We start from the raw sequence: 22535 nt of genomic DNA, 5'->3' as shown, positions 1-22535 counted from the left end.
CTTTCCCTGAAGATTTTCCTGTCGAATGGTTTTGTCTTTTTGTTCTTCCTGATTAGATCTGGGGTTTCTCTCATGTTCTTACATCATTCGATTTGCTTGTAAGTTGGATGCTGAGGGGCTGCTTTTATTTGATATTTGGATAGACGTAGGGGGGCCGCGGATCTGTGAGTTCTGCTTGTTTTTCATGCATTGCTTGCTTGAGGATCCTGTGTTTAGGATGCTGATTGGGCTTAGGGTGTTTACGGCCTTGCCTAGTTTTGTCGGCGTTGGACCTTTTGCACGATGTTATGGTTTTGGTTGTGGATCTTGCATATTGGCTGCTTTGAGCTTGAGATCTGGTTTTAGGTGAATCTGGATCTCTAGATCTGATATGCAGTGTATTTAGGGATTCGGATCTAGCATAAAGTGTTTTAATGGAATCTTTGTACATGAGATTTAACTTTTCTTTTAAGCGGAGGATTCGTAGATCATGCTGTGAAAGACATTTTCTTTAATATCTCAAATCCGTTTTCTTTGAATTTCTAATTTTCACATGCTAGCTCGTAGATCTAGCGGTGTATCATTCATAACCATATAAAAGGAATGCAACCGGCTGGCCCGGGGATCACTGTTTGGGGAAGCTTCGCGAACTTAGCCTGGGATCCATTGCTGGCATTAAGTACTCGTGTTTATTGCAATTAAATTTAGTCGCCGAAGTCCCATTAAAGAAAAATTTAATGGGTTGCTGTCTTCACGTAGTTTAGTAAATTTATTAAATCCAGATTTATTAAATCTTGAGAAGATTAAATTGGAAAGTTTATTTGTATGATATTTTTCAATATCACTAAATTCTTTTTTTTTTTTTTGCAATTTGTTTGGGATTTAAGAGTTTTAGAGGAATAACTTGAATCCGTTAAGTCATTTCAATGATAGGATTTAACAAATTTAGATTTAATTATTGGATTATAATTTATTAAAATAAAAAGATATAAAACCTCAAGTTTCTGTTTGGCAGAATTTAAGCAAAATTTTGTTGAAATCCTGCCTGATACTACACTGCCACTTACAAAAAATGTAAGTTTTTGTTATTTTGAACCTATTGGTTTGTAGTTTATTTCTGTTGTCTTTTCTATCAAAGAAACTTTCCTGTGTTTGCTTGTTTTCTTATCTGTTGGCTTTGTTGTAATTTAATTGTATTGTTTAATTAATGCTCAGAAATATGGCATCACATATTGTTGGATACCCTCGCATGGGGCCGAAGAGAGAGCTTAAATTTGCTCTTGAATCATTTTGGGATGGTAAAAGTACTGCTGAGGATTTGCAGAAGGTTGCTGCTGATCTCAGGTCTTCCATTTGGAAGCAAATGGCTACTGCCGGGATTAAGTACATTCCCAGTAATACCTTTTCCTATTATGATCAAGTTCTTGACACAACCGCGATGCTTGGAGCAGTCCCTGAGAGATATAATTGGAATGGTGGTGAGATTGGTTTTGACACCTACTTTTCAATGGCTAGAGGAAATGCCTCTGTACCTGCTATGGAGATGACCAAATGGTTTGACACCAATTAGTGAGTCAGATTACTACAGCTTATGCATCAGCTTATCTTTACTTGTCGACATGATATGGAAAAAAAATCAGCATGTTCATTTACTACTCTGATATTATTCCTAAAATTCCCTCTTTTTTGAATTTGCTGATCCAGTCACTTCATCGTTCCTGAATTGGGCCCCAACACAAAGTTCTCATATGCTTCTCACAAGGCAGTCTCTGAATATAACGAGGCTAAGTCGGTATTTACTTATCTACATTGATTCTTTTGAATACAGAATATTATTCATTATTTGAAGTTTTTAGCTCCTTTAAATGGATGGACTTTCTGTGTTGTGACCATGCTGGGGCTTTTTACTCGTTTGTCCCATATATCTTGGTGGAATTTATCCGGCATTACTGCTCTATGAAGTTTGTCATGTCTCTTAAAAACTGACTAATTAGAACAACTTGCGTATATGTTAAATAATTGGCAAAGCGTTTCAATGTGAGAGATTTATTTGTTGTCTGAATGTCGAATCAGCTTGGAGTTGATACCATTCCTGTGCTTATTGGGCCCGTAACTTATTTGTTGCTCTCCAAGCCAGCCAAAGGTGTTGAAAAAACTTTCCCACTTCTGTCGTTGCTAAAACATATTCTTCCCATCTACAAGTAAGGGCTTAATTGTGATGAAATTTCCAATTGAATGATTTATTTTTATTCCTCATTAAGTTCATTGCTTAAACTAGTTAATCATCAACAGGCACGTTATTGCTGAGTTGAAGGATGCCGGTGCTTCATGGATTCAATTTGATGAACCCACCCTTGTCAAGGATCTTGCTTCTCACCAGTTGGAAGCATTTAACACAGCCTACACAGAGCTTGAATCTTCTTTGTCCGGATTGAATGTGGTCATTGAGACATACTTTGCTGATGTCCCGGTTGAGGCCTACAAGTTAGTCAATTCTTATTCTTGTTCCTCCATCAGCCTTTCTAATCATTGCAAGTCTCGATGAAACTTACATTATAATTGTCCTTTTCAGGACAATCACTGCCTTGGGTGCAATTACTGGTTTTGGATTTGACTTCATCCGTGGAACCAAAACCATTGATTTGATCAAAAGTGCAGGATTCCCATCTGGAAAGTATCTTTTCGCTGGTGTTGTGGATGGAAGGAACATTTGGGCCAATGATCTTGCTGCTTCCCTTAGCATTCTTCAGGATCTTGAGAGTGTTGTTGGCAAGGGTATTACACATTTTTGGTTCTTCTTTTTGTTTATAAAATGCATTGCGTTAAGTTAATTTGCCATTACTATTTTTCTGTTGCAGACAAGCTTGTTGTTTCAACTTCTTCCTCCCTTCTACACACCGCTGTTGATCTTGTAAATGAGACAAAGCTAGATGATGAAATCAAGTCCTGGTTGGCTTTTGCTGCACAGAAGGTGGTTGAAGTTAATGCACTTGCCAAGGCTTTGTCTGGTCACAAGGATGAGGTAAAATCTTCAAATGCGCCCCATCTTCTTGTTTATTTTGACCATTTAATCTTTTTCGTCTGGAAAAATATCATTCACGTTAAGCTTTTAGTATTACAAGCTTTGATAGCTGACCCTTTATCAAGTCTTGAATGAACACTTTTGGCTGATTTTATCAAGGAGATTCCTTCATGCATTCTCATCAAATTTCCACTTTTTAATAGGCTTTCTTCTCAGCAAATGCCGCTGCTCAGGCGTCAAGGAAGGCTTCTCCTCGTGTGACCAATCCTGAAGTCCAGAAAGCTGTAAGTTTTTTATGGTTTTAAACTTGAATTTTCTTGCCCTCATTGCCCTCTTCTAAATTCTAACTCTTACTCAACATGTTCCATTCTCAGGCCGCCGCTCTGAAGGGCTCCGAACACCGCCGGGCAACAAATGTCAGTGCGAGGTTGGATGCCCAACAAAAGAAACTGAACCTTCCAATTCTTCCTACCACCACCATTGGATCATTTCCCCAAACCATTGAACTCCGAAGGGTACGCCGGGAGTATAAGGCTAACAAGTACGTTCTTTGTAGTATTTTACTAGCTTTATGCCTTTCTTAGGCTCAATATTTGACTATTTCTGCACTGCAGGATTGCCGAGGAAGAGTATGTCAATGCGATCAAGGAGGAAATTAACAAGGTTATTAAGATCCAGGAGGAATTCGACATTGATGTCCTTGTGCATGGAGAACCCGAGGTTATTATTACCATTTCTTTTCCTTCCTCGACCTTGAAAGAAAATTAAAGATAACAAGTTAACATCTCTCATTGCCAAGAAAACTTGCATGTGAAGCGCTTCTTATCTTGTTTTGGAAAGCTCGCAGACAAACTATATTTTCTAAAGCATTACTTCTGATCTTGATGTACAGAGAAACGACATGGTTGAGTATTTTGGTGAGCAGTTGTCTGGTTTTGCTTTCACTGTCAACGGCTGGGTTCAATCTTATGGCTCCCGATGTGTCAAGCCCCCCATCATCTATGGTGATGTGAGCCGACCCAAAGCAATGACAGTTTTTTGGTCCTCCCTGGCCCAGAGCATGACCTCGCGCCCCATGAAGGGAATGCTGACTGGCCCTGTCACAATCCTTAACTGGTCTTTTGTCCGAAATGACCAGCCAAGGTTTGTCCACCAACCTCCTTTCTTTTCCTACATCTCATTCTCCAGTCCTCGATATCTAACAACACTGTACAATCCTTCCAGATTTGAGACCTGCTACCAGATTGCCCTTGCCATCAAACAGGAGGTCGAGGATCTCGAATCAGCAGGCATCAATGTATGTTTTCTCTTTACCCAGCTTCATTGATTAACAATCTTGAGGATTCCTTCCATATTGTTCGCTTTCAGGTTATCCAAATTGATGAGGCCGCTCTAAGGGAAGGCCTTCCTCTCCGCAAGTCTGAGGAAGCTTTCTATTTGGATTGGGCTGTCCATTCTTTCCGGATCACCAACTGTGGGGTGAAGGACACCACTCAGGTTCTTAAAATTCTGCTCTTTTTCTTGTACTCTTACACCTACTGCTGCATTTTCCTCAACATCAAGAGCCTGTCTTATTCCAGATTCACACCCACATGTGCTACTCCAACTTCAATGATATAATCCTTTCGATCATCGACATGGATGCCGATGTCATCACCATTGAGAACTCCCGCTCGGATGAGAAGCTCCTATCTGTGTTCCGCGAGGGAGTCAAGTATGGCGCCGGGATCGGGCCTGGAGTGTATGACATCCACTCTCCCCGCATTCCTTCCACAGATGAAATCGCCGACCGGATCAGGAAGATGCTTGCTGTCCTCGAGACCAACATTCTGTGGGTCAACCCTGACTGCGGCCTCAAGACCCGCAAATACACTGAAGTCAAGCCTGCTCTCACCAACATGGTTGCTGCAGCTAAGCAGCTCCGCACCGAGCTTGCTAGCACCAAGTGAACCCGATCTCCATTAACAACCATGGTTTGAAAACATCCATCTTTATGTCGGAGCCATCCAAATCCTTCAATTTTTGTTTGTTTTCCTCTATTGAGTTTGCAGGAGCACTTGTATCCATCCCCTTCCGTGTCTTTTTAATGTTCTCATGGGCAATTACGAATCACGTGAAAGGGTTAGTTTTGTTTTATGCCTTTCTGCTTTTTTGCAGTGTGAAAGCACTTGCAGCGACTAATTCTGGAATGCTATTTCCTCTACTTTGTTTACGAACGGATGATGCAATGCAATGAGCTAAAGTTGGATCAGTGGAACTCGGATGTGTGTATGCGCGCGCACGTGTCTATATATATAAAAGATAATAATAATAATAAAATCTTTCCTCTACTTTGTTTACGAACGGATGATGCAATGCAATGAGCTAAAGTTGGATCAGTGGAACTCGCATGTGTGTATGCGCGCGCACGTGTCTATCTATATAAAAGATGATAATAATAATAATAAAATTAATCGATATTGCAGGTGAGTTTTAAAATGGAACAAACATTGAAATTTTCTGGATGAAAATTCGAAGTTGAATTATTGTTTCTTGCTAGGTTGATTGTCATCTTTCAATAAACCCCCAACAAAGTGCTATTATTTTTGAAATTAATTAAATCAAAGAAATAACGTTAGTTGTTTACATAAATAAATTTGACTTTCATAGACGGTCATTATCAAATGTAGAATCCTCTAACTCATCAGCCCATCTAAAGAAGTAGCGGTCCTCTAATGATCTATTTATGTGATATCTATAAAATTTTCTCCCATAGCTAGATGTAAATATATAGTATTATAATCTACAGTTGCAGTATATGACTCTAGAGGTAGTGGAAGGTTTTAAATTCATATTTTCTGATAAGCCAAAGATTAATATATAAAATTAGCTTCTATTAATATTACAACGACAGGGTTATAAGAAAAATTAAATATTACTAATAGTAAAAATATAACAATAATGTCAAAAAAAAATGAAGTCTTAGAATAAATATGAATTAATGAATAATATGTCATTCTTGTTGTAGAAGACCTAAAAACAAGGGGATCTTGGTTGCCTTTAATCAAGTCATATCAAACTCGTACATGCCGCATAAACATAGCAGTATGAAGGCCCTCCAAAAAAACCCCTAAGGTCATATGACTCCCTAAAAACAAGGGGATCTTGGTTGCCTTTAATCAAGTCATTTTAAACTCGTACATGTCGCATAAACATAGCAGCATGAAGGACCTCCAAAAAAACCCCTAAGGTCATATGACTTAAAAATAAGAGGATCTTGGTTGTATTGATACCAAACCCATATATATCTGAAACCATAACAACATTAAGATCATCCAGAAGAACCCCTAAAGCCTTATATCTCATCATAGACCTTCAAACCAAAAAAAAGTAAAAAAAAAAAAACATATAACATGTCTACGATTGCCCCTAAAGCCTTATATCTCATCATAGACCTTCAAACTAAAAAAAAGTAAAAAAAAAACATATAACATGTCTACGATTGCCGAGGAGACCATCTAAGTGAGATAAAATACAACATGCTCATAGAAAAAAAAAAAAAAACATAATAGATTATTAAATTATCCACACAAACACACACACATACCTGATGTGTGCGCGCATTGAAAAAATAGTCAACGTAATGAGATTAATAATGTCTTTATGTGATGACATATAATAATCACTAATTAATTAGTGCATGTAATTTGCTCTAGTAACTTTATCATATCCCTAGCACCCTCCTCAATCCACATGCCAGAGTCACTAATATCACAAGCATTTTGTGATATTGACTGTCCCAAGCAGTACTAGTATGTTGACCGATTCTCTTTAGCATCATTAAAATCAAAGTCAGATGTTGAAGGATGTAAATGGATATAATTGTGAAGAGTCATTATTGAAGGGACAATCTTCACCTATATTTTAAAAAGATATGCATGCATATCTCAAAGCATAAAATATTTTGTTCCAAACACCAAATGTTCTCTCAATAACACTATGTAAATATGAATTTCATTTGTCAATCAATTATTTTCTTCACCGAATTACTTGGCTACTCCTCAAAGATGTGATATTTTATCTCAGGGAATGGCTTTAGAAACCCACATTATAAATGATAACTAATAGAAACAAGATAATCCTTTCATATGCAGAATAAAACCATTAAAACATGTTTTAAAAAAGTTGGACAATTTTTTTTGTATGCATGCTTACCTGGAGGTAGCAATGGAAAATTGTAACGTGTAATTCACACAATAAAATTAAAGATATGACTATCATGTGCACTACCTTCTCATTTAGTTATCATATATGTGAAATACATATTAAAATCGCATGCAGTCATAACATTCTATGCTGGCGAACCATATAATTCCCGATGCATCAACCTTTTCACTATTAGAGACTAGTGCATTAATATATGTTTCATCAACTGTACCAATGCAATCCTTTATTTGTTAACTAAGATATTAATAATGATTGATTGCATAATATATAATTTATAAAAAAATGAATACTATAATTTATCTTAAAATATGCCATATATCGAGGATCATGCAAAATTTCTTTGGTCGTCATTTGAAATGTTAAGTCTTTAAATGTCATGATCATTGAAGATAAACTAACCATAGCATCCAACCCAACTAAAAAATGCCTACTCGTTGATTTTGGGGAGTTTTGGAATCATCTCGTCGGTTTTGAGGAGTTTTGGAATCACCTCGTCACTGTCCTAATTAACTCTTATGTGATAAAATATACAAAGCTATAACTAAAACCTCTCTCGATGTCATCATGAAAGTCATGGATGTCATGATTTTAACATTCCTTCTCCAATAAATCAAGAAAAACTTCTTGTCTCATACAAAATATAGATGACCATAAAGTAACTTTCCTATCAATTTGTCTCTGATATATGCAGATATCATGCAAGGATTAAATATGTGGTATAATATTCATATATTAAGCACACAATAACATCAATTATTTTTTTCCATATGCTATCAACTATTCATTATTGATCTAAAAAAACATTGAAACATCAATATTTTAATGTAATAACAACAAAAAAAAAATTATGTTTTACAATATTAATATGACTCATATAAAAAATTGTGGAGAAGTCTCTTTAGGCATTATATCAATGAAGTACAATAGAATGACATGCATGTAAGACAATGCACTCTTAGATCATGATTGTCATTCATTCCTAAAATTGTTATAAAACAAGTAACAATTATGCAAGTATACATGTCACTCAAGTAACCTACCGACTTAGAGTCCGTGTGTCAATCTCGTGAAAAAAATTATCAATTTTTCTAACTAGCAAAGTTCTAATTTGCTAAACCTCTAAGTCTAGTTTGAAGGGTTTCATATTTGTAGAAAGTGAAAAGTTTCTTAAATCCTCAAAAACATAAATAGGTTTAGAGTTTTTGAGAGGTAATAAAATTCATACTCCTGTGATTCAAATTATGTGAATCATCGAAGTATTCCTATAAGATCCTCTTATTATTGTTGATGACTAGGGACATGTCCTCCTTATCACATGTTTTTGGTTATCAGAAGTGTTGGAAACTCATATTACTGTTAAGGGGGCTTAACCATGTAGGGTTTTCTAGGATTCTTCTAGCCTCTTATCTAGGTTACTATCTTCAATTTGCAATATGTCTATTTCACTAAGTGATTATGTGTTAAACCACTTGTTCTTCTAATCAACAACTAGAATTCCTATATACAGTGTTTTTAACTTTCTAATTGGTCAAATAAACTAAGTTCTTGTAGGGATGTTGATGATGAGAGTAACTCAGATAAACAAGGGGTATTAACTCCCTACATGCACTTTGTTTCCAATAAATTCTCCTAGCTTACATTTTTTTTTCAGGGTGTCTTTCATGAATTTTGCATAGCTAATCATTTGTTCTAAGGCTTTAGCAAATTGGATTTAGATGCAGAGATTTTTGAAAACCTCTAGAAACCTATAAAACTATTGATTTAGCTTTTGTTTGTGCAACCTTTAGGGAAAAGCTAATGGTGGCCTCTCTTGTACCTTTCTAAGAGGCGAGTTAGGCTTTCCTAAGTCCTTGGCTAGGTTCTCACTGGCTTTTTAAGATATAAGATGAAATTCAATAGAACAACTCCTCTTCATAGTGATCCCTAATCTCCTTTCCATTTCTAAGTCTAATGGTTTCACGTTACTCATTGCTCCTTTGGGCCCACCTCTGTGTTACTTGGAAACATATATTTGGGACTTTGACTTAAAATGTTGGATATTTACTCTAATTATGTTTTTATTTTACTTATAGTTGAAGCATGACCATGTATTTGATTCCCCATATTCATTATTAATTCTTCCATAGAAAATTGATTTTCCCTCAACCGAGAGTTAGAGGTAAATCCAAGTGGGTAGGTCTTTCTCGGGTTAATATCACCTTAGTTATTCCAATTTTCTACATGATTGGATCGAGTGCTCCCCCACTACTAGCTTCTTACACATAAGATGTTATTATTCTAATTACAATTTAATTTGTTTTCCTTGGTGGGTTGTGCATATTAGAATAGGAGTTATTGAACCTATTTTCTATAGCGCATATTGCTTGGGTTGCATCTTCGAACCAATAACATGTAATTCCAGGCATTTAAAAAAAGAAAAATTAAAATTAAAATAAAAACAAATACCCTAGCCGCTCCTCTCTTGCTCGCGCGACGCGCCTCCCTCGCCTGCTTGCGTTCCCACCGGCGAAAACGCTGCCGGCGAGCCTCCTACGGCGGTCGGATTCCCTTTCTCTCAGGCGTGATCTCACGACACAGGAGGGGCTCCCATTTCACGCAGCCGCATGATGCCTAGTCAACTCCCGCATCCCTCGCCGACGCCGCCTCCCCTTCGGCCGGAAAAACCTGCCGCCGTTCTCCGTTCGCTGTTCCTTGCCGTATCAGTGCAGAGTCATAACAACATATTTGGAGCAATAATAAAGGGATATTTATGAATCAAAGAGAGATTTTAACGTCGCAAGTCATTGTCTGTACATACTCATGACCTCAATTTCAAAGAGTTATTCCTCCCTACTACAGTTGTACTCTAGACCTCAACATCTAGTCGAGGTGAAAAAACTCCACGGTATTATCCTCAAAACCCTTCACTGCAATATTACTTTCCTTTTCAATAGCCTTATCACCTCCTATTCCAAATCCAATCTCCCATCTTATGCTCTTAAAGTTTTCCTCCAAATACCTTGTCGAAATCTGTTCTCATGGAATGCTCTCCTCGCTTGTTCTGCCAAGTCCGGTCATTTATCTGAGATGTTAAACATCTTCAACTCCATGCCAGAAAAAGATTGTATTTCCTGGAACTCGGTGATCTCAGGATATGCCTCTCATGGTTTCCCCGAGAAGGCAATTGACACCTACAAGTTTATGCTGAGGGAAGGATATGCCATGCAAAATCGAATCACTTTCTCCACTATGTTAATCATCTCATCAACTGTGGTCTCTTCCATATTGGGTATACAGGTTCATTGTCAAGGAATAAAACATGGGCTTGGATCTCATGTCTTTGTGGGTAGCCCTTTGGTTGATATGTATTCTAAGATTGGGCTAGTATCTGAGGCATGGTTAGCTTTTCAAGAGGTCAAGGAGAAGAATTTGGTTATTCACAATAGTATGCTCATGGGTTTTTTTCGATGTGGCATGGTTGCAAAAGCAAAAAAGTTGTTTGCAAGGATGAGGGAGAAGGACTCAATTTCTTGGACCACCATGATTACTGGTCTTACTCACAATAGTTTTGAACTTGAAGCCATTGGCTTGCTTAAAGAAATGAGGTATGCTGGTGTGACCATGGATCAATATACATTTGGCAGTGTTTTAACTGCTTGTGGTGCTCTTTCAGCATTAGACCATGGAAAACAGATTCATGCTTTCATTATTAGGACTCACTTAGATGGCAATGTATTTGTTGGCAGTGCACTTGTTGATATGTATTCCAAATGTAGGAGTATAAAATTGGCTGAGTCGGTTTTCAAGGGGACAAAGGTTAAAAATCTTATTACTTGGACAACCATGCTTGTGGGATATGGTCAGAATGGATGTTATGAGGAAGCTATCGTAAGTTTTCTTCAAATGCAAAGACATGGTATTAAGCCTGATGATTTCACGGTTGGGAGTGCAATAAGCTCTTGTGCTAATTTGGCAAGCATAGAGGAGGGAGCACAACTTCATTGTCAAGCTATTGTCTTAGGGCTGATGCCATTCATTACAGTCTCAAATGCTTTAATTACACTATACGGTAAGTGTGGTAATATTGAGGAATCCCATGGATTATTTGATGAAATGACTACCAAGGATGAGATCTCATGGACTGCATTGGTCTCAGGATATGCCCAAATTGGGAAGGCCAAAAAGACAATCGAGCTTTTTGAGAGAATGATGGGTAATGGTGTCAAGCCTGATGGTGTTACCTTTATTGGTGTATTGTCAGCTTGTAGCCGAGCAGCGATGGTGGAGAAAGGATACTATTATTTTAACTCAATGATAAATGAACATCGAATTTCTCCTATTATTGATCATTATACTTGCATGATTGATCTTCTTAGTAGAGCAGGAAGGTTGGAAGAGGCCATGAATTTCATCAAGAGGATGCCTTGCCGCCCAGATGCAATTGGTTGGGCTACATTGCTAAGCTCATGCAGGGTTCATGGTAACATTGAGATGGCAAAATGGGCAGCTGAGTCTCTAATTGAATTGGATCCACAAAATCCTGCGAGTTATTTACTTCTTTTGAATATGCATGCATCAAAAAGAAATTGGGAGGAAGTAGCTCAAATAAGAAAGACAATGAGAGATAAGGGGGTGAAGAAGGAGCCAGGTTGCAGTTGGATTAAGTACAATAACGAGATTCATATCTTTTCAGCCGATGATCAATCACACTCTAATTCAACAGAAATATATGCTGAACTAGAAAGACTTGGTTTGAAGATGGACGAAGAAGGTTACATGCCAGATACTAGCAATGTCTTGCATGATGTCTCAGAGTATGAGAAGAGGTTTATGATTGGCCACCACAGTGAGAAACTTGCCATTGCATTTGGCTTGATATTCCTACCAAATGAGTTCCCTATAAGAGTATTCAAGAATCTTAGAGTTTGTACGGATTGCCATATCGCCACCAAGATTATATCTAAGATAACTGGACGGGATATTCTTGTAAGGGATGCTGTCCGTTTCCATAAGTTTAGTAATGGCTCATGCTCATGTGGAGATTTTTGGTGATTTCATCTTTCCTGTCATCAATTTTTTGCATCATGCAACAACATGATCGCTTCTTCCCACGAGCCCTAGCAGTTTTTTTGTTCTAATAGGGCTGAATCCATACATATGAGATTTTGGTGATATTTCATGGGAGCCTATTCCCATTCCTCTGCCGAGTTAAAGAAATTGATATGAGAGATTATATTTGATAAATTTGGATGACAAACAGCTCACTGGTCCACCAAATTTCTTTGATAATGCTCTTAGCAAATTATCAACGGTTCATGATACAGTTCTCCTGAATGGAAATTTCATTGAAGCTTGGTTAAAATGCCGGTGGAAATATATTTTGCTTATAATTTGGGTAAGGAAACTTTTGAGCTGCCTTATTTTTGAGTTATTTGATGATGTCTCTAAGAAGGCTACGGTTAAGGTTAGCCCTACTTTTTGGGTTTTGTTGTGTTTAGAGTAAGCCAATTCTATATTCTCATATCATTTTTGTTTGTCTATTTTTTGCTGGCCTTGTTTTCCCTTTTGTAGATTGAGAACAAATATCTTGAACTATGTACTGTATGTTTAAGACGTTTAGTGTTTTGTTGCCTAAACAAATTGATTGTTTCAAATATTAAGGAAAAATCTTAGGTTTTTTGTCATAGTTCTAAAATACAGTGAATAGACCCTAGTTGACTAAACATATTCTGTCATATTATTCTTTCAAGATAAGTTTGTAGGTGTAAACTATCCTCTCAGAGAAACCATGAGAGGCTTATTCTAAGGCCGCCGTGTTCTAGGAGATGCAATCTCTTTTTAGCATGTTGTTGAAGATGCTACACATATTAGATAAGTCACTAGACTTGTAGAAGAAGAGAGGAGAGCATTCTACGGGACGTGATTTAGACAAATATTGGATAAAAACTTTGTGAGCATAAGAAGGAAGGCTGGATTTGAAGTAGGAGGTAATCATATTGTTAAAAATGAAAGTTTGCTGTAGTGAAGGGTTTTGTGGATAAGTCTGTACAGTCTTTTCACCTTAATGGAATATCAGTGTTTGGAGTACAACTTAATAGGGTGGTTTAACTCTTTAAAATATAGGTCATAAGTACGTATTGACAAGAAATTGTGATTTTAAATTCCTCTTCAATTTACAAATACTCATTTATTTTTGTTAAAATTTCCATTATGAATCTAGAGTAGAGCACCTTTTTGTCTCTAGCGATATTTTTTTTCTCTCAAAGTGCTCCAAAAAAAAGGCATGTGTTTTGATTTTTTTCTCCCACCATAAATATAGATCATACTTGTAATAGAAAGCCATTATAGAAGGTTGATGGATGTCCATTTTGTTTGAATTGCCCAAATGCATATGATGTTTTCCACTACATTCCCGACTTAAGTTTTATTTCCTTAATTTTTTTTCCAATTTAACGCAGTGAGATAAATCATAAAATTAAAACTGGAAAGTCAAAACATGTAATTCTTCTTAAACTCATTGCCACGCCAACAATTTACAAGTTCGGGGGCTAAGACAAAGCGTGTAGTTTGTCATATGAGTGGGAAGTACTGAATGGCATATGGTTAGGAAATAATAAAAGATGTTAAGAACTCCATCATCAAAATCAGCAGTGCTAAAGCAGCAAACTCCAACATCCACTTGGCAAGCTCAGCAGAGATAGAGAAAGGGGTGAGCAAGTTGGTAAAAGTTTTTAATTCATATAGAGTGATAAAATTATGTCAATTAAAAAATTGTAGCACTTTCTTAATTTTCCTTATGCTTATGTCCTTTTACTGTATTTCTAAAACTCTACTAATCTACTATATAAAATAAAAGTGATTAAACAAGTAAAATGTAAAAATACAAGATTTGAAATCTAGTGGCTAATCATTAAATTAGACAAGACTGAGCATCCTATTGTGGGACCAGAGTATTTTTATAGTTTTATTTATTTTTGGGACATTAGCATCTTGCAACTTTTTCAGGCTTTTTATTATTTTGGGCTATTTACTGTGACCTTAGTCATCCTTTGTCTTTGGAATTTATATAATTGTTTAACTACTTTTATTTTATCTTCTAGTGTTTGGTTGCTTGGTAATTTTCTATTCTAGCATCATCAACATTGGACAATTTTTTAATATAGTATCATCGGCTGATTTAATCTTAGAACTTTGGTAACAACTCGTATGATTTTTATCAACTAAACTATCTTACATCCACAAACTGATAAAAATCAAAGAGCTTAAGGGGTTGTTTGGGATCAATTTAGTTTTCTACTTTTCTTTTTGTTTTTACATTTTTTTTCTTAAAATATGTGTTCTGTGTATTTTTTGTTTGTTTTTATATTGTGTTTTTTAAAATAAATCAATTTGTTTTTAAAGAGACTCATAAAAACTTTTATATGCTTAGATTTTTTTAAAAATAATTATCGCCGTCTAATATATTTCATTTCAAATCAAAACATAAACAATATGAAATTAAAAAAAAAATTAGAAAAGTAAAAAACAAATGCTTTCTTGAGCACCCCTTGGGATTTCAGTAGTGATTTTGTTGTCTTACTTGAAATGCTAATAGAGCTGGTGTTTTTATTTGATATGTAGGGTGCAATCACATTCTATGATATGGAGTTGGTCTTCAGTTCTTCTCTAATGTTCATGGCAAGCCAAAATTTTTTGAACAATAGACAAGTTTATGGCATCTTTAACCTGAAAGAACAAGTCTGGAATCACTCTCTTGGATAAGCAAACCTTGAATTTCTTTCTCTGATATGAGGAACAGAAGGAAAACAATCAAGTTATAGACAGCTGCACCAACTGGGTAAATTTATTGCAGTCAAAGCTGCTTGAAATTGACAAACAAAATAGCAGTAACTCTAGATTGGCTTCTTGCAAGCATGAAAAAAATTACATTTCGTGATACATTTACAAAAACTGTATACTTATTTTCTTGTTGCATCTAGAAGAATTTTGATCGATTCATTCAAACAAATTGGCATGTCTATTAACTCGTGAGCTTGTGCAGTTTTGAGTTTGGTTCGGTATTTATGTTATAATAGATGTGTGTTAACAATATTGACTAGCATATAGCTAGTAAAGAATAAACTTAATTTCATTACCAATAAAAACAACTAGTTTAATTTTGCTTTTATTGTTTCACATATTTTTTTATTTGCGATGTTCTTTATTCTATTATACTTGCTGAGTGCATGTAATGACCTCAGAAAATGTTCAAACTACCATTGGTATGGATTTTCTCAAGTCATGTTAGAAACGTATTGTCCATTTATTAATGTTCTACCCAACCTTAGCTGAAAAATAAGATAAATTCATTGGTCATCATTGTGAATAGGATGTCCTTCATAAGAAATAAACAAAAAAATTATAACTTATCATCTAAGAATAATTTTTTTTTTTATTTAGTTTCTTCTCAACTAAATAAGGCAAAATATATTTCAATTTAATTTCCCAATCATTTTCATCTCCATGTTCTTTTCAGTTCTCTTTCGGCTCCTCAAAACCCTCTCTTGTTTTAGGAATGAGGGGAATTCTCTCGGCCAAACCCCACAATGCTTGTAATTATAATAGATTGTGGGTTTACTGTGATCATGAGCTAATGATGCTTTCTTCTTCTGCTTGATGTCAAATGCTTTGTAGATTTTGTGTGGCTTGACAGTCATCAGGGTTTCTCTCTTAAATATGACAAACTTTTCTCATGCTTGTTTATAATTTCTTATGATATATTTATTTATTATAATGTAAAACTTCTTAAATGCAAAAAATAACAGCTTTTCTATCATGTAAGCATAAAAAGACATGGATGCTGATAAAAGATATTCTGAAAATTATTGCTCATCAAATAATGATTATGCCATCTGTCTTGTATATTTACTAGAATGTTATTTTTAAGATTAATGTGAAATGGTTTGAAAATGTGTGTTTTTAAACATTACATGTATATTTTTTTGTTAATAAATTGATAACTGTTATTATTTGATACTGGTTCTTAATAACTAAAATCTATTTGGATATATCAGAACTTCCCTTCAACATTAAATTTTATACAGGCACATATAAATGCGATCTTTCATAAATTAGATTAAATAATGAATTTAAATTAATAGGATATCACAAAGAGCAATTATTTTAAATACATTTGATTAGATTGGTGAGGGGACTCAAACAGCTTGATAAATGACTCGTGGGTTGGATGTGATGAGTTAATGTACCAAATTTTAGCCAACCCTAACTGAGTTAGTTTGATACTTTAATTTATCAATTCTCTGATAATTATATTATCTCAACTTATTGAATGACATTTCCTTCTAGTTTTTGTAATAAATGAAGTAAAACCTGACTTTATGTGCCTCATAACTTATGAAATTGGTTAAATATACTTGCTGTATGTTATTTAGCTAAATATGCTCAAAAGCTTTTTTTCTATGTGCCTCATAACTTATGAAATTGGTTAAATATATAGCTAAATATGCTCAAAAGCTTTTTTTTGACAAATGTATATTTAATTTGCCTATAAACATGTTAAACTATATCTGGCAAGAAACATTTAGCATCATTGTTCCTAGCTACTCCATACACTCCTTGTTATTTTCTCTTATAACCATTGTTTGTTTCTTTATCTTTTCGTTCGATATTTTGTCTTACGCTTGGATATTAAGACTGCAATAGTGTAGTTGATTCAGGCAGAGTTGTCTAAAATGTCTTCAACAATCAGGGGTCAACTTTTTGATCTGTTTGAATAAATTTATAGTATATATTCAGAGTGGATTTATAATGATTCATATGCTTTATATTGATTTTAAGGAAGACAATTGAGATCATTTTAACAAGGAAAGACTTAAAACCTAATAGACGATTGAAGAAACAAGTTTGAACTAGCATTTGATCAATGATCGAAAATGGTTTGAACAGAGTTTTGAATCTTTTTTTAAAGATTGAAAATCGTTCATACATTATTCAAACTTATTTTTATCATTGATCAAACATTTTTGCTCCATTTAAATAAGATCCTAACCATATTGAAGTATATTCAAACTTGGTTTGAAATAAAAAATAATTTTACTTGTGTTTATATTCAGAGTATTTTTATTTTAAAGGGAATCAGGCAGGAATAATCTTATATTATATGGAGGATAATGAAAAGAAATTTGCTTAATTAGTTGTTCTTTATGTGGAAAATAGAGCAAGTAATTCGATGGTTTAATTAAGCATTAGCCTAAAAAATATCTTGGAAATTTATAAGAGAATTCATATCTTTGGATTTCATTGAAGAAAGCATTTCTAGCTTTCTTTTGAATGTTTTCTGTTGCTTTGCTGAAGAGACCGTTCCTGTTTTAATGCTGGGACATTATTGCTAATGTTTGGATTGCATACGACATGTTTCACACTAGAATTTGATGGCAATAAAATTTACATATTTTTTACCACTTTAGATAAAGTGTTCATATATGTGCATGATATTCGATAAATTTTACTACCTTAATGATGCAAATTTGAACCTTATAGTTAGGGGAAAAAAATGGAGAAAAAGTGGAAGAAAATATGCACATTTAAATCATTTAGCTTAGGGGTGTTAAATTGGATATGCAGGTCGCTTTCAAGCCTGAGCCAAAATTGATTTGTCTCGAAGCTTCTTGACCCAAATTTTAAATAGGCAAGAAATTTTGACCAGAACCCAATCTATCTTCAATCTATCTCACCCAAATTCGACCTATGTAAAACGTTCAATATATTCATATCATCTATTAAGGTAAAATTTTGATCTCAAGTTAAGGATAAATTCAAGTTAATTTCGAGTTGGTGGGTCAAATTCTGTTTAACTTTGGGTTGGTGCTCAATTTTGGATAAACTGGTCAACAAGAATATTACCTAAAAAATTAAATGTGTTTGGATTTCAAATTCGAACTTGACCCGAAATTTAATTAGTTCAACCCCTAATTCAAACCTTTTGAGTGGAGTTAGACTCAAGTTGGTATGTCAAGCCAAAATTTGACACCCCTAATTCAGTCGTTCAAGCAAAGCATGGCACAATCAGTGCAATTTGGCTTGAAACTGTGGTAGAGCATGTGCTGACGTCTTGGCACTAGATCCATCACTAAGATGCCAAGACGAGTAACCAAGAATGCCTAAGCTCCTGATTCAGTCTAACAGATATGCCATCATCTTGTCGCTAGAACAAGATTTAAAACTAAGAACTTAGCGTCTAGGCTTTCAATCCTAGCACATAGGTGCTAAGCTGTAGCATGAGCGGGCCCAAGGCAGAGATCTCAATGCTTAGGCGCTAGGTTATGGTGTCTAATTACCATTGGGGTGTCATTTTTTATTTTGTTCTAATTTTTCATGATTGGAAAGATTGTGCAACCATTTTTAAAGAATATTTTTGAAAGAATTAAGAGACTTTCAGAGGTACCATGTGTAGATTTTGGTAACTATATTCTAGGGCTCTTAAAGATTCCCTTGAAAGCAGCCATTGAAGAGAACTATGGAGGCTTTGACACACAGAAGAAAATGTAGATCACAAGTGCTAAACGAATGCTTTCTCTTAATTTTTTTTATTCTAGTTTTTATTATTATCATGTTTGTTTTATTTTGTATTTTTTTTTCATCTGCTTGAACTAAATCCCTAATGTCGGGGTTGGATGTAAACATGATATTGTGTTAAATTTATTTTAAAACTATAATATTGGGTGTTTTTATTGTCACAAATTATCATTTACTCCATCATAATGCCTATTAATTGTCTAGTCACCAATTAGCTAGCTGTGATGAGAAGAGGAGATTCACGCTTATATTATTTGTTTATTTACTTGTATTAGTGTTATTTACTTCAGTAATGTCTATAAGGAGTAACCTATTATGGCACCTTTATCTTGTTTCTGTTTTGCAACTATATGAAACTCTTAATTTTCTGCTGCTTCTAAAATATTTGTTGGCCAACTGGCCTTATTGTCTGGAGGACGATTGTTATTTCGTGCGTTTTATATTGATTTTGTTATCTTACTAGAGTTAGCATGTTTTTGAATTGATATAATTGGATAGGTAAAGGCAGGAGTTTTATCTTTCCAAGTTTTCACCCCTTTTTTTTTCATTTCAAGGCTGCTATGATTTATTTGAGTGATATTAGAGATTTATATGGCTTTACTACCAAAGTAAGACAATGAGCTTATTTTTTTTTTATTTCCTTTTATTTATTCTAATATAGTTGGCCTATTTTCTCATATGTTATGATTGGAAATATTAGGATGGAATTTTGTCCTTAACAGGTTTTTTTTTTCTCATCTTTGTTCTTCATTATAAATTCTGTATAAAATGTACTAATAGCTTTGGGCCTCTTGGTAATGTGGAGAATTAGGTGTTGCAAGTTTTTTTCTTTATCAATTCAGCTATGTTCATGTTCTTTGTTCCTGTTTGTCGATAATATTTACTAGTAACCATCTTTCCACTAAATGCTCGGTTTTGTTGAAATATTTAATTTTATTTTTTTTAACGTTTATATCTTATCTAGTTTACGAACATGACTTGGGGCAGTCTATTTTTATGCACACATTTCTTAGTCCTATTTCTTATATGCAGATTACTACCAATTGTACTACTGGTGAGGCTTTATGGCACATTCATGTTGGTGAAACTTCAGATCTTTTTAGTAATTACCTTGGGGTTGTTAGCAATTGAACTTGGCTAAAGGATCTCATTATTCTTCTTTTCCTTTATGAGATTTCAATGGAAGTTATTTGACGATGTGAGATAACTTTATTATGGTTTTTGATATAATATTTTGGTTTTTGTATTCCTAAGGACCCAGATAAAATAAATGTTACCTTTCCCTGAACCAAAGCCAAATATTGTCTTCAATTGTTATTTATGTTTTTTTTACATTATTATAATTGTAGTTGTGTTTCTGATGCAGGGCGCTGAAGCGCCAACCTGCTGAATCGGCTGGCAAATACTCTCACACACCTTAACTGATCCAAAGGACCAGTCTAGGCACGAATCTCGCAACCTCTGGAGAGGGGCGGAAGGCAGGTATGTGGTCTAGGAAGGAATCTATTGATTTTTGGAGAGGCCCGGAAGGAATTCTCGCGATGTCTGGTGAGGGGCGGCTGAACTACTGCCCCTCCCATTCCTTGTGCGCTCTTCTCTATATGGAAGGTCTATAATGGCTATTTTTTGGGATATTCCTTCCTCACCATCCCTTTTTTTCATGTAGGAGTTTAATTTTCTATTTCCTTCTTTTTCTTTTCCAATTGGAGTCTATATATTACTGTTTCAGAGAATTATGGCTGAGTTTTTACTGTTTTCAGATTCCAGATTCTTGTGTGGAGTTGTTTTCAATTTTTTAGGGTTGTATCCGAGGAAGTGGTGGTACTCTGGCCGTATACTAGTCCGAGGCGGTGTTGTATCTTCCTCAAACCCCTTCTCCACTCCTCCCGTTCCCTTATCTCTAGCCGATGGCCACCCCCGACACATCTTCTTTATGCTGCCGCCCACTTCCAACCCTCCCATCCACCTATCAGCACCCTGTCCTCCCTTCCCCAGCTGCCGGACCTTGCTGTCCTGCCCTATAGCTACCAACCTGTATCCCACCAGCCTTTCCAAGCAGCCCTCCTTGTTGTTCGGGTCAACCCCACAGAACCCAACATCTCCGCTTGCCTTTTCCACCAATTTCCCTATCGCCCCACTCCTCCAACCATCAAATCAGCCACCACCCCTCATTCCAAATCCTCCTTTTCTAACCTACCCCGCTGCCTCCAGCCCTTCCCCGTCCCCGCACTACGCCAACGCCTACACCACCACCACCACCACCACCACCCAGGGTCCTCGCTTCTGGCCTTAGCCGAAGCTTAGTGTCATTATATTGTTCTTTCCAGTTATGTCATGTTGTAGCACTTTTTTTACATTAATAAAAGTTTGCTTTTGAGTTTCTGCTGAGTTCTTACTTGTTCCGGTTTCAGTTTCTCTACATTTATGTCAATGTTTTTAAAAGCGTACTTTTAAACACACTTCACGAGCAAAGCGAAGCAAAGCATAGCATCACTTAAACACACTTCACGAGCAAAGCGAAGCAAAGCATGTGATGCCCGCTATGCTTTGCTTTGCTGAGGCGCACTTCAAAACGCTGAATTAATTTACATATTTTTTTTTCTAGCTTTTCAGTAGTTAATTATGGCAGCAAATTATTAGAAATTATTATAAATTTTAATGGGCTGATTTACCCTCAGTATTTGCCTTCAAGTTGTGTATTGTACCATATTTTTTTCTATTTTATATCAACTTTTAAGCCATTATATTTTATAATTGTTAATAAATGTATTTATACATTAATAGTTTTGCATAACCTATTAGCGTTTTGGTTTATAAAAGCGTTGCTTCACTCTGTTTTTTTGCGCTTTGAAACAAAAATAAACCTTGCACATCGCATTGCGCTTCGCGCTTTGTATTTTCCATTATGATATAACACTGAATAACCTTCACTTACGAAATTAAATAAGTATTAAGAACATTTTATATGAAACTAAATATTTTGTTGAGAATTTGCTTGATCTAGCTTGTGTGCTTATTCAAATAGATGTCTCTCAACATTTTTCAAAGCTTTGTTGAAAGAGAAATCATACCAAGCTGCCTTTGCTTAACTTTTTTTGTACTCTGCACTCTAATTATTCCTTGAAATTACAGAAATACTTGTTGTTGCATATTCTATGCTCTATCAGTCTGGAAGTATCAAAAGACATGAAAATATGGGAAACTCAATGGAAAATTCACTTGTATTGTTTGGACGGCATTTTTATCAATCTGGGATGATAGCCATGTTCCCATCTCTTCCAATTAGTTGTCTCCTTCCTATCTTTCCATGCCCTCCCTTTAGTTGGGGAGCAATAGGATTTTTGGAGAAATGATGAAGCTACCAAGCTGGATGCAATAATTTTGCAAAACCCTCATGTAAGTTTATCTTAATCATCTACTTGCTATTTGCTCATTTATGTAAGCTTATATAATTTTGCAATACCCTTATGCAATTCTTTGCTACACTTTTATCATTTACATATCAACTCTTGTAGATGTATATGATTTTTTAATGCGAAATTTACATACGAAACACACAATTCTTATGTATTTTGCATATATCACACTTGAAACTTTCATATTTACAAGTATAACACTTTGGTCTTTTAAACAGACACATTAAGATGTGTATTTCTTTCTTAAAAAATGGTGAGTGTTATTCTTTATGTGATATTAAAGATTTTAATGCTATGTGTGTAAATATGAGATGTGTAAGATATGGAACTACATAAGAATTATATGCTATGCTGTAAAT

The 22535-nt window shown here is 35.2% G+C and overlaps 2 protein-coding genes across 5 annotated transcripts in view; both read left to right on the top strand.

Annotated features, from left to right (window-relative positions):
- Window positions 1–5213, top strand: part of LOC110023202 (5-methyltetrahydropteroyltriglutamate--homocysteine methyltransferase 2-like) — a 5376-nt gene extending 163 nt beyond the window's left edge. Inside the window, exons 1-14 of one of the 3 annotated variants that reach the window (XM_020722499.1) lie at window positions 58–98; window positions 1195–1548; window positions 1684–1771; window positions 2053–2180; window positions 2272–2463; window positions 2552–2754; window positions 2838–3001; window positions 3205–3285; window positions 3376–3542; window positions 3616–3721; window positions 3894–4144; window positions 4226–4298; window positions 4370–4498; window positions 4582–5213. In XM_020722499.1, the coding sequence (XP_020578158.1) occupies window positions 73–98; window positions 1195–1548; window positions 1684–1771; window positions 2053–2180; window positions 2272–2463; window positions 2552–2754; window positions 2838–3001; window positions 3205–3285; window positions 3376–3542; window positions 3616–3721; window positions 3894–4144; window positions 4226–4298; window positions 4370–4498; window positions 4582–4950 (2331 nt within the window). In that variant the 5' untranslated portion in view covers window positions 58–72 and the 3' untranslated portion in view covers window positions 4951–5213. Of the gene's footprint in view, window positions 1–57; window positions 99–169; window positions 346–1194; window positions 1549–1683; window positions 1772–2052; window positions 2181–2271; window positions 2464–2551; window positions 2755–2837; window positions 3002–3204; window positions 3286–3375; window positions 3543–3615; window positions 3722–3893; window positions 4145–4225; window positions 4299–4369; window positions 4499–4581 lie in introns of those variants that run through there. The other 2 variants (XM_020722498.1, XM_020722500.1) reach the window with 2 other exon arrangements.
- Window positions 5214–9627: 4414 nt separating this feature from the next.
- LOC110023239 (putative pentatricopeptide repeat-containing protein At1g68930) lies at window positions 9628–22310 on the top strand. 2 transcript variants are annotated; one of them, XM_020722550.1, is made up of 5 exons: window positions 9628–12581; window positions 14807–15023; window positions 19793–19958; window positions 20127–20242; window positions 21893–22310. In XM_020722550.1, the coding sequence occupies exon 1, from the start codon at window positions 10007–10009 to the stop codon at window positions 12236–12238; it is 2232 nt and encodes a 743-aa protein (XP_020578209.1). In that variant the 5' UTR covers window positions 9628–10006; the 3' UTR covers window positions 12239–12581; window positions 14807–15023; window positions 19793–19958; window positions 20127–20242; window positions 21893–22310. The 2 variants fall into 2 exon arrangements, with proteins under 2 accessions (XP_020578209.1, XP_020578210.1); XM_020722551.1 differs by lacking the exon at window positions 21893–22310 and adding an exon at window positions 20521–21239.
- The last annotated feature ends 225 nt before the right edge of the window (window positions 22311–22535 follow it).

The sequence above is a fragment of the Phalaenopsis equestris genome, unplaced genomic scaffold, assembly GCF_001263595.1.
Source record: "Phalaenopsis equestris unplaced genomic scaffold, ASM126359v1 Scaffold000223, whole genome shotgun sequence".
Classification (NCBI taxonomy): Eukaryota; Viridiplantae; Streptophyta; class Magnoliopsida; order Asparagales; family Orchidaceae; genus Phalaenopsis; species Phalaenopsis equestris.
Note: the sequence above shows the minus strand (reverse complement) of the source record. Positions and strands in the feature narration are given on the sequence as shown.

Bases quoted from the DNA above. Each gene is read 5' to 3' on its own strand.
- LOC110023239 (XM_020722550.1), top strand. From the start codon at position 10,007: ATGACCTCAATTTCAAAGAGTTATTCCTCCCTACTACAGTTGTACTCT.